Here is a 13,028-nt window from a genome sequence, read left to right on the forward strand (position 1 = left end):
TGTCTAGCAAGGCCTGTGTTGAATTGAGCCATGATTTGCTGCACGGTTGCCCATCTGTCACTATTGACAATCTGTCTCAAGATGTCACGGTCATCAAAGGTGGCTGTACAGCCGGTCATTCGTCTGTTGTGGACGGTGACGCCCGTATTCAAACATTCATGATACACCCTGCACACGGTTGATCGTGTGAAGCCGAATTCCCGCACCGCTTCCGAAATCGCACTTCCCATCCGTCGGGCACTGACCTCCATACCTGGTTCTAACGGTGTTAGCTCACGACGACGTTCCATGTTACACCTGTCACATGCACAGCCACTGCTTACAAGGTCTCCTATACAACTACCGCTGGCACAGGGGGCGTGTGGTGCACAGACAACACACCTGCGCATCAGTGCTCCGCTATCCCATGACATTTGCTCAGTCAGTGTATATAAGAAAACATAAATGTCCAATAATACTGCCCTGTAGGACCGCTCTTTAACATTTACAGAATCAGGTAACACTTCACCTACTCCAATTCTCTGAGTTCTGTTTTCCAGAAATTTAGCCACCAATTCAACCACTGTGTTGTCTAGTCCAGCAGCCCTCATTTTTGTCAGTAATATCCCATGATCCATCCTATCAAAAGCCTTGGATAGGTCAATAGCGATACAGTCCATTTGACCTCCTGAATCTAAAATATCTGCTATAATCCTACAAGTTGAGCCTCACTGGAATAACCTTTCCTTAATCTGAACTGCTTTCTATCAAACCAGTTAGTATTTTCACAAACTTGTCTAATATAATCAGAAAGAATGCTTTCCCAGAGCTTACAAACAACAGATGTCATGCTGGCTGGCCTGTAATTATCTGGTTTATGTTTATTATCCTTTCCCTTGAACACTGGGGCTGTTATTGGAACTCTCCATTAATTCATCGCTCCTTCATGAAAACAGTAATCAAATAAGTATTTAAGATATGGTACTATATATGAACCCATTGCTTTTAACACATTGCAAACTGGGTGCCCTTCACACCATGCACTAGCTCTGTTCCTGGTGATTTTCTAACTACTATCTCAAAAATGGAGTCCATGTATACAAATAAACTGTCAGAACTTTACTAACGTTTGAAGGATTACTGTGTCTTTTTTATTTTTCTGAAGGCATTCCTGAATAGGAGAAATATATGGGGATCTGTTGACCAGTAATCTTTCAGACAACCGGGCGAGCTGGCCGTGCAGTTAGGTTCACACAGCTGTGAGCTTGCATTCGGGAGATAGTGGGTTCAGACCCCACTGTCGGCAGCCCTGAAGATCGTTTTCTGTGGTTTCCCATTTTCACACCAGGCAAATTCTGGGGCTGTACCTTAATTAAGGCCATGTCCACATCCTTCCCATTCGTAGGCCTTTCCCATCCCATCGTCACCATAAGATCTATCTGTGTCGGTGCGACGTGAAACAAATAGCAAAAAAAATTATTTCGGACAAAACTTTTTCAACTGCACCATCAGTATACATAAAGCAAAAAAAATATATACAAATTTAAATTCCCTGCTAGTGACATTAGTCCATCTCAGTGTTTTAGGGGATAAGTTACTAGAATGTGACTGTGAATTCTGCTGATAGTATAAGTTTGTCCAGCTCAGCTATATACTCAAAAAAATCCTCACCAAGCAGAAGTCCTGCTACGTGAACTGTGTTTTCAGGTTCATTAGGCCATACCTTTATACCAAGAATACCTTAAAAATCATCTAACCTACGTGCACCGTTATGCATAACCCAGTTGTCAGAAAACAATACATTTTTCATAGTACAGTATTTACACTCGTAACACATTTATCAGATTTGTTTTGTACCACGGTAGTTCCACCCTGTCTAAAACGTGCCTGACATATCCTCATCTTCACTTGAAACATTTCCACTAGAAGGTATTTCATCATCGAACCATACTCTGCAATCATCTATATAACATTTGAAGAACCACATTCCAAATTTATTCCTTAGCCTTGTGATTGTTATTTCTGTCTGGCACACTAGCAAACTCACCAATAACTTAGGAGACAAAACACTGTGTAGTCTACATACTTTGTCCTTGTGGCAGCCTCCTCATGGGGAAGTTGTATTAATTAATTCACCATCATTTGGACATTCTGAACCTGTATCAGCACATTATTCATAAATCATTTCATCCCTATCTAAAACACGCCTGATTACTGGGTGCCACCACATTGCTGACAGCATAGCTCTCTAAACTTGTAAACTTGTCAGGAAATCGAGAGAGAATACATTAATCGAAAAGAAGTGCGTCTATCAACTGTACAAAACCATCCACAAGAGAGTTCTATCACCCATGCCCTTCAAATAGTTCTTGTATATCCTAAAAGATAGCACTAAAGTGCAGTCTGCAGCTAACACGAGGTAACTCTCGACCCGTTCACAACACTTGGCCAGGCAAACACGAGGTTTTCTAGCTTCCAACTTTTGTATCTTTTTATAAATGTCTTTATTATCATAGCTAAATTTCAGTAATTTGCCAGTATTAATTGTCTCCTCTATCCAACTACCTTTGCATACTGCTGGCTGAATACTTCTGTCTATAATACCAATATAATGGTCCGTTATTGGACATTATAAATTTTCCAGCTAACTCATTCTTGGTTGCCTGCGTTTCGCCCTCGTGTGCTAAGTTAGGCTCTTCAGTTGGGACTTAGCACACCACCCAAGACGCAAGGCTAGTGCATACTGTGGAGGCCACTGCATAGGTTATTTGAAGCCACCAGCAGTGCCAATGTACTATGAGAGCTGAGTCTCATTTACAAAAATAGATGCCTGCCTGGCCATCAAATGATGCAGATGTTGATTCCCATAGGGAACCTAAAATATTTGTCCTGAATGAGTAAATTTATAATACCAATATAATGGTCCGTTATTGGACATTATAAATTTTCCAGCTAACTCATTCTTGGTTGCCTGCGTTTCGCCCTCGTGTGTGCTCGTACTCATTTAGGACAAATATTTTAGGTTCCCTATGGGAATCAACATCTGCATCATTTGATGGCCAGGCAGGCATCTATTTTTGTAAATGAGACTCAGCTCTCATAGTTCATTGGCACTGCTGGTGGCTTCAAATAGCCTATGCAGTGGCCTCCACAGTATGCACTAGCCTTGCTTCTTGGGTGGTGTGCTAAGTCCCAACTGACGAGCCTAACTTAGCACACGAGGGCGAAACGCAGGCAACCAAGAATGAGTTAGCTGGAAAATTTATAATGTCCAATAACGGACCATTATATTGGTATTATAAATTTACTCATTCAGGACAAATATTTTAGGTTCCCTATGGGAATCAACATCTGCATCATACTTCTGTCTATGTAAGGCATTCCCGTTGTTGAATAATGATCCCAGGAATGTCCTTCCTGGAACCAGTTTCTGCCCTAAAGTATCTATACATATCCTTCCATTGCTCTCTGAAATTCATATGACTGTCAATTATGTTACCACCCTTTCCCTTTTTGCTAAATTCAGTTTCCTAGTACGTTCCTTCAATCTCTCCTTACTCTTGCAACCATTCCTAACTTTATTTCTTTCTAACCTGCCCCTCCTCCTTAATCTCTCTATTTCCCTGTTATAATATAATGGGTCCTTACCATTCCTTACAACTTCTAAAGGTACATACCTGTCTTCACACTTCTTAACAATTGGTTTAATCTCATCCCATAGGCTGTTTAAATTTATTTACCATTTTCCATTGATCATAATTGCTTTTTAAAAATTCTCCCATGCCTCTCTTATTAAACAACTGTATCAAACAACTGTAGATTCCCAGTAGTGGTTGCTTCACTATCCTAGTAATGCTGATGTGATAAAAAATTAGAGCAATTATTATTGATAAGAACAGAAATGTTCATGAAGAAATGCTGAATATTCACCTGAAGATGTTTGTGAAATCTTTGGAACTTAGATCCTAACCTTCTTAAACCTAGATGTTCATTAAAACTCTTATACCAGAGTAAAGAATGTGTAATAGAGAAATTCTTCAATTTCATAGATGGTTTAAGTAGGATTGAGATTAATGAGAGCTATTCCAAGTTCTGGTATGGACTGAAAAGAATGCATTTGTAATTGTAAAGACCTCAGTATGGTATGTAGAACTCTTTCTTTTGTTTAGACATGTAATGGAATTGGTAGAAACAAGTGTACAAATATAAATCGACATAGAGAGCAAGCTAGGAACGAGGAAATCTTTTTTGTCTTTAGTTATTTATATACCTTTTGTTTTGATTTCATATGATACTTGTACAGACAGGATATCCAAACTGAATCTTCAGACTTCCTTCACACACAAGCAGGGTTGCCACAGTTACTGTGGTAATTTTGTACTAGATCTAGTACTTTTTTTAAAAAGCTTATGCATCGGTACTTTTTATGGTAATATAGTTCCTTTTTCCTTGAGGTTACATAACAATTTTATTTAGTTATTCTTATATTTATAATTTTTTAAATATTTGTTTTACGTTGCACCGACACAGATAGATCTGATGGCAACGATGGGACAGGAAAGACCTAGGAATGGGAAGGAAGCGGCCATGGCCTTAATTAATTAAGGGCATCCGGGAGATAGTGGGTTCGAACCCCACTGTCGGCAGCCCTGAAAATGGTTTTCCGTGGTTTCCCATTTTCACACCAGGCAAATGCTGGGGCTGTACCTTAATTAAGGCCACGCCCGCTTCCTTCCCATTCCTAGGCCTTTCCTCTCCCATCATCGCCATAAGACCTATCTATGTCGGTGCGACGTAAAGCAACTAGCAAAAAAAAAAAAAAAAAAAAATTAATTAAGGCCTGGTGTGAAAATGGGAAACTGCGGAAAACCATCTTTAGGGCTGCCGACAGTGGGGTTCGAACCCACTATCTACCAGATGCAAGCTCACAGCTGCGCGCTCCTAACCGCACGGCCAGCTCGCCCGGTTATTTATAATTTAAAAACTGGATATCCATGTTTTAAAAATGTCATTTTTACTGCTTTCGTTTGTTTGAACAGCTGGTAAATCTCCTAATGGTTATGTAGCTTATTTCAACACACAAGTGGTGTTTACATTATCCTTCATACATTAATGTGTCGTATTATTTTACTTGGGTTAAATAGTTGGGGTTTTTTGTTTTTTAAACATATGACTCTCATTTTATTTTTAAAAATAATGTACTGTATGTGAAGATGGTTTCAATTCATAGAGCTTTGTAACATTATTAAACTGATACCCAAATATCTTGAATTGACTGTTAGAAAGAACTTGGTGAAAATGGTTATACTGGTGGAATTTTGAATGGTAAAGCTGTGTCTTGGACCAACTGGACAGAGAGTTGGCTATGCAGTCCTAGGCCTGCAGCTGTCAGCTTGCATTTGGGAGTTAATGAGTTCGAACCCCATTCTCGGCAGCTCTGACAATGGTTTTCAGTGGTTTCCCATTTTAATACCAGGCTGTACCTTAATTAAGACCACGGTCACTTCCTTTGCAGTCCTAACCCTGTCCAATCCCATCATCACCATAAGATCTGTCCGTGTGAGTGCGATGTGAAACCAATAGAAGTAACCAGCTGGACACAATCAAAGTAAATGACAAACTGGTGAGTTTTTCATCAGTCATGTCAGAGATACAGTACTAATAACATATGGTATATATCAGAACTAATATTAAATAAAATTTAGTATTTTTCTTTCAGAATCTAGTACCTTTTTGACAAAGATTTAGTACTTTTTCCCTTGTAGCAACCCTGCACACAAGTACAGTATATATGGCACATGGTCTTAATATGAATTAACAACAGCAAGAACAAATTCTGTATGCAGTAAAAATAATTGAGAAGTGTTTATTTTTCCTCTCTCTCTCTCTCTTTACAGATGGCAGCAAGTGTATCATCACCTTCAATGGTAACACCCAGTCGAAGCTTTCAATCCCTGTCTCGAAGTGTACCTTCCCAGGACACTATATTGGGATCTCCCACACATACCATATCTCTTCGCTCACCACCCACTAATCGCATAGCCTTTTCTTCACCAGAATTATCCCACTCACCAGGTAACTCCTCACAATCCAGTTCTCCTAGTTCTTCTACACCTAACAGTCCTGCTGGGGCCCCAGCAACTTCAACAGTGCATTATCAGAGACCTTCAACTCTACATGGCCTAAAGCACAAATTGCACTCAGCTGCTAAGAGTATACATTCACCTAGTAGGCGTAAATCTGTTGGACATATTCCTTTGTCTCCTTTGGCTCGGACACCTTCACCATCACCACTCCCTTCTTCTCCCACAAGGTCTCCAAGCCCACTTGCTTTCCCAGCAGGTCATCAGCCAGGAAGTTCCAATACTACTCAATCATATAGTCCAGGAACATCTCTAACAACTCCAGGATCAGGGAGTAAGAAGGGATTTGGACGTCCTAAAAGCGCTGAACCTGGATCTCCATTGCTGCGTCGTGCTCTTTCACCAGATCGTCTGCATCCTCGAAGCGCTGAAAGCAAAGTTAAACCCACTTCAACTTCCATATCTCCTTTATGCAATCCAGCTTTAAAAGTTACTGTATCTGCTGCACCTCGTGTCACTATAACTTCCCAGTCTCCACCAGTACCTTCAAGGCCACCTACAGAATATGGAACTCCTGTTGATCAAGTGGTGACGTCTAAACCTCCAGAGCATCCTCTGTTGGTTAGGCCTGGTAGGGAGTTACCAGTTGAAAAATTAGTAGCTTATACAGAACAACGTTCAGAACGAAGAGAAAGGAAATCTGGAGCGGATTCAAATCATCTGAGTCATCAGGGAGCAGTGGCTAGCCAGGACCATATTCTTCATTGTACACCGTTAGGTAGCAGTGACTTTGTGAAGCTCGAGCATCGGAACACTTTAGGATCAGCAGCTGCCAATCCAATTGTGCCTGGTGACAGAACCACCCAGCATCTTCCTCGTATTGCTGAAGAGAAAGATTCCCCCACTAGTACAAAGGAAGAAGTATTGAAGGCTGTGCAAAATGTACCAACTTCTTCTCAAACTATGCTTAAGGATCAAGAACCTAAACAGAAATCAAATATAAACAAATCCTCGGATAATAGTTGTAAAAAATGTAAATCGGATGTTGGCAAACAGGAAGTACAGAAAGCGAAACAGCAGGATGTAAAATCAGATATTTCTAAAAGTAAAACTTATGATAATAAGGCTGTTAAGGGTTCTATTGAAGATAAAGTTTTAGTTCAGTCTAAATCTGACATGAGAAATCGTAAGAAAGATTCTGCAGAAAGTAGTAGTGGAGTGAAAGAAAAAAGCAAAGAAAAAGAGCCCAAAGGAACTTGTGATTTGGCAGGTGTTGGTCGAGATGGACACGTTGGAAAGAGTTTGTCACGAACAACACCTGCTAAAGACAATTGATTAATACATGAATGCTTACCCTTACCATACATGTATGATGGTGGTGTTAATTGCTTCAAGAAAATTACATGAAAAATCCTGCACCCACATTATGATCGAAAATCTGAAATGCATAAAGATAAAAATTTATTAATTAGGAGCCAGAAGGTCATCTATGCTCTGTAAATAATTTTCAAATGTTGATCTTTTACTTTATTACAGTGTAATATTTTTCACTCTGTAAATATAAATATATATATAGATATATATATTTTATTGGAGTTAAGAAGAAGAGTGATATGAGAGCATAACATAGTGTATGTATCTCACTTATTTATTAGAATTATTTATTAAGCCAATGAAATTTATTAAGTATAAGTTGTAAAGGGAAGTGGCATATATACCTTGTGAGGAAGAACATAGTATGTGGAAAACTGCAACTCTTTGGGATGAGAGATAGGTACAGAATGCAGTTAGCTTATTTGAAGGAGATAATTCAATAGTGGACTAAGGAATCCCACATTCAAGGGAGAGAGAAGTGGCTCAGAATGTCAGACAGCAGGCTTCTTTGCCAGTGATATTAGTTCATCAGCTGATTCTCATGACTAAATTACAAAGAGTAATTATATTTACAGAGACAAATTTAACATAATTTAATACCAGCCTTTATCTGAAGCAGCTGTACAAGAGGATATATTTACTACTCCCTCTCTAATTAATACAGACATTATTTTTCTGCCTTAAATTCATTAGCATGTGTCCTCTCTCAACAACAGTGAGTGATGAATAAAACACTGGCAATGAAACAAGGAAGCCACAAGGCAACTATATTATATTCATATTTCAAACGGAATGTAATAAAATGTGCCTAAGAATAGATTACACCATTTCTCAGAATATTCCTCTCAGGGATGAGTGTATTTTTTGGTGGTTGGTACCTCAGGAAATTGCCTGACATTTTGGTGATATGGTGACATGTTTGCTCAGCAGCTTTAGCAGAATAAAATGCCAACAGAGGCCACTACTATGATCACCATTCTGAATGCAAGAAACAAATTGTGATGTACAGAATAAATTATAGACCATAATTATGATCGCCATTCTACATGTAAGGAAAAAAAACCATTGTGATGGATAGAATACATTATAACTCTAACATATGTAATTCCAAATATCTCTTTCAAAATGTTCTATGTTGAAGCTCTAAACTTCAAAGGCAGGTTTTTTCCAAGTGATTTCATTATTAAAAATACTCCATTAGGGTGTGCTCTGAACATAGCTAAATATTGTAAGATATTGTCCTTCTCATGGATGGAGCTCAGTGTCAAGAAAAAGGTTCATTAAGGCATCTATATCTATGTCTAACAACTAGATCATATGTCTGTCCTCAGTGATTAATACAAAGTAGTTTTGAATCCATACATGTGGTATTCAATCTTCGGATCTGACGAATTGACTAGTATTGCTTCTGGTGATACCTAAGTGAGCTAAAATCTCTCTCCTTCCCTTTGCTACTAATGGAAAAAATCTGTAGATCATTGCTGATTTAAACCCCTGACTATATAAAGAAGAAAATAGAAAATTTGGGTATATGTAATTGAAAGTCTCCCCATTTCCAGACACTTTATCTCATGCTAATACTATACATGGACAATTTGTTATCCCCTCTTTCTCTTATTTCTTCCAAAAAATGTTCTTTGGTTATGTCTGCTTTTCTGTTATAGACCTGTTGACAGCATGTACATACTGATGAAAAGTGGTAGGGGAAAAAAGAAAATCATTATTAGAATGATGATCTCAACGTGTGCAGTAAACGTTAAATGTTTCAAAAGTATAGTTGTTGTTCCACTAGTACATTCTATTTTATGAAGCAGTAGTATCATAAGTAATGCAACTTCCTTGCAGGAATAGAATTGGCCATATGTGTTTTAAAGATTGCTATGTGACTCCTGAGCTCTTTCATGTGGTTATAGGAAAAACACTCTAAAATGCCCTTCCAGAAGTTTTATCTTGTACTCTGTACATGTTTATATTTCTCATGTGAGAAGACTTCCTGGATTAAATACATGTAGTTTGAAAAATTCTCATACATGTATTGACTCCTTATCACAGCTTACTGTTAAGTTACTTGCATTTCAAAAAGCCAGAGTAGCCTAATGGCTGCATGAAAAAGTCTGTGTTTATGATTGGACTGTATATGTATGTTATTGATGTCCAATTTGTGTTTTGTTGGTGCTGGTTTGAAGATCTATTCTGTATATATAATATATATTACTCAGTGTGCTGTATGTTGTATCAAAGTATGGTAACTTAATTGACAGGCCACATAGTGGTAGCATCACCATGCCTGATAATGGAAGAGACAAAGGAATATCGCTTACTCTCTCAATTTTCCCTTTCCTCAGTGGTTGATTGTGTGTGGTTTGTTTAACTTACTCCCTTTTTTATTTTATTTTTTAAGATATATATGCTGAGAGAGAGACGTACGTATGTGTGTGCGTGTGTGTGTGTGGCTAGCTCTGTCTCTTTCACCAAGGGGTAAGTCGTGATGCCTGGAGCTTTTTTAGAATTGACCGAAGTTATCACATGAATCAAGAAAATTTTTTTTTCTTTTTTTTTCAGTAGAACCTTCTGTTGATATAAATTTTAGAAAGTAAGCATTTTGATAGTGAATTGAACCTTTTAATATAGGTAGTTAAACTTCATAACATTATTATTAAACAAAATAATTATTTCTCTTTTCTTTCTTCACATTAAACACTGAATTAAAAGTAATACAGTATCAAAGTTCTTCAAAAGAATGTGTATACGACTTCAGTGATAATGTGCCCAGGCCATATCAGTTATATTACATAAACATTTCAATGATGATGGAAATATAAGGCTGTTAATAACTACCTGCTGCTGTAACCACATAGAACTTGTCACAAATAGCATTATTTCTGGAAAAGTCTCAGTTGTGTTTTAATGCATACTTATTATGTAACACATACACATGCAAAGCTGCTGGTATTAGCAACTGTAAAGAAATGTGATCGCTCTTTCTCTTAATGTATAGGTTTCTTTATTTCAAATTCGTATGTCGTTATGGATTTCTTCAATAGTATTGTGCCAGAATCTTAGAAGATGATGGAAAAAAAAATTCAGTCTGTATCTTCAATTCTAACCACCATTGAATACTACCATGAATTCTGCAGAAATTCTTTTACTATGCCTTAAACCTGCAGGTGTATACTCTTGCTTGAAAACTTTGAACACAGCTGTGACATTAAAGTTCTTTTCTGTCCTACAGAACTGTCAGGTTGATTTTATATATGGTAGGCTATGTTTAAAAGTATAAGATGTTATGCCTTTCAGGTCACTTCTCTGGTTCCCTTTTAAATTGTCGCATACAAAAGTTTACTGACATAATGTTGTTTACAATTATTAAAGGCAGTTGGAAAGCTTAGAAAAGGCAGTTCACACGTTTGAGATTCTTCTTCTTCTACTGCTTAAACATTTTACATCGTTTGCCTCTTCATTATTATCCTAAAGCATGTATGTTGTACTGCTATGGAGTACCATGTGTCTACAATCTTTCATTTTAAATCTTAACACAAACAATGATCATCAGTATGCTTATATCAAGAGTACATCTTTGACAACATAAGAAATAGTTTTTTCTGTGCAATTTCATTCCTGTTATATTGACTTTCATAGTCGGAGAGGAGCGTCCTAACTTCATCAGTTTTATAATCTGAAATCCTCTTATGGATATTCCCTTAGGCCAATAGCTTAGCAAATATCTCAATATTTTTCCTTTGAAAAACATGCCTGGAAGGACACTGGAAGTTTACGTAATTACTATATTTTGTGCAGAATGTTTTGCTTATATGGGTCATCTAAACAAAGGTAAAATGGATTCAGTGATGGAACAGACTGTCATTCAGTTTCACCTTCTTCAAATGTATTTTTGTGAAAAAATATTTCTGTTTTAATCTTTCAATTTTTCCATACATTTTTTCCCTAAGTGTCAAAGATTGCGTCTTGATCAGCCTCTGAACAGGTTTGCTCTTCCCCCCTCAGTTTTACAGTACTTTCCCAAATCACTGTGTTACCTTCTCAAAATCTTTCTCGATCCGGAAATTTTAGTTAGATCCTTGATGGTATTACAAGGTTTCTCGCATCAGAGTCCTGCAGTGAGGCCCACCGTGCAGCACTCGCAAACCCACAGACTTAGGCAGCCCAGCCTGTGCAGTGTCATCCTATTCTGATGCAGCCGCTTACTGGCCCACAGCACTGGTCCCACTCTGCCCACTGCAGTCCACCGCACTGGGCGGGCTGCGTAGTTTACCTCGACTACTTCCTTGCAATAACGCATGCGCCGTATACAATGAAATGTTTGTTTCACACTTCTAATCGGCACGAGAAAATCGTACTACTTGGCTGACAGAAATTGAGAAGGATATTGAAGAACTGGGAATATCAGATCTTCATGATGCACAGTCTGTATGAGATACCCTGAAGGAAGTCCATGGATTTCAGGAAAACCCCCAGAAGAATGGTACCCCCTGGACAGATGAAAGAAAGGAGTTACACCGGCAGAAAATGTGAGAATACTGGGCAAATATCAAAGCCCAAGAGTTGAACTGAAAATGAATCTAAACAACATGAAGCATATTCAAGATGAGGGTGGTGATTATTGTTTTAAGAGGAGGTGCAACTTGGCAACCATCCTCTTTACTGCTAATCAGAGAGAAAAAAAATGCGACACTTTGAAAAATGAAGATATTGACCAAAGAAAGGCAAGGGCCACAAAGGGCATGAAAATGAAAGAATCCCTAGGCCTCAGATGCCCTAATATCATCGGTGTCAGAAAAGAACAAGAGTTGACCAAGGGATGTCGGATAGGATAGATGAAAGTGAGGAGCCTAGCGTGAGTGCCAGGACTCAGCTATGGGCTCCATGGTCACCAATTCACACTCCTAAGTTAAGAGTCACTGGGGACCCTTTTAGTCTCATCTTACAACAGGCATGGGATACCGTGGGTGTTAATTCTACTGCCCCCACCCACAGGAGAGGCATGTTTAAGTGGCCTCTCTCGCATTTAACTCAAAATGAACTAAAATACAAACTAAAACGACATGAAAAACCCGGAACATGGCTTTTATGTAGTTGATGTGCGTAGTTTGTTGGTCATTGATTAATGGTAGTGGAGTTACTGCGAATAAAAAGAAGAGCATCAACATTGTCTGGGTGCAGAAAAGACCAACATGCATTGAGAATGAAGCCCACTGAACTGAAATTTCTCTCTGAAGATGAACTTGACACTTGGCAATCTGGTGATTGTTCATTTGTCCTCCAATAGGATGCTATGTATTCTTCCATTGCACAATTTTGATTTAAATATCTTTCCAGCTCATCTGTTGGAACAGGACCATCTTTAACGTCAACCCACAAAGCAAACTTCATTAATTATTTTGGCAGATTATGACATAGTCGTGGAGTTTGATGACCCGGGAAGATTGGAATGTTCGTTACTCCTACACGCCTTGTTCAGATCGTTCAGTACAAAAATTGAACGTATTTCCTTGAATACCGACCAAATACAACTTTTGATGTTTGGATCCAGTTCAGAAGTCTTGTATTGTCTGGTTTCTAGTTTTTCCTTTA

General features: G+C 38.3%; 1 protein-coding gene across 2 annotated transcripts in view; it reads left to right on the plus strand.

The window, feature by feature from the left end:
• Positions 1 to 9,864, plus strand: part of dop (microtubule-associated serine/threonine (MAST) protein kinase dop) — a 578,024-nt gene extending 568,160 nt beyond the window's left edge. For both annotated transcript variants that reach the window (XM_067141035.2, XM_068226223.1), the window contains one exon: positions 5,877 to 9,864. In XM_067141035.2, the coding sequence (XP_066997136.2) occupies positions 5,877 to 7,397 (1,521 nt within the window). In that variant the 3' untranslated portion in view covers positions 7,398 to 9,864. The remainder of the gene's footprint in view (positions 1 to 5,876) is intronic.
• The last annotated feature ends 3,164 nt before the right edge of the window (positions 9,865 to 13,028 follow it).

Source organism: Anabrus simplex, chromosome 2 (assembly GCF_040414725.1).
Source record: "Anabrus simplex isolate iqAnaSimp1 chromosome 2, ASM4041472v1, whole genome shotgun sequence".
NCBI lineage: Eukaryota > Metazoa > Arthropoda > Insecta > Orthoptera > Tettigoniidae > Anabrus > Anabrus simplex.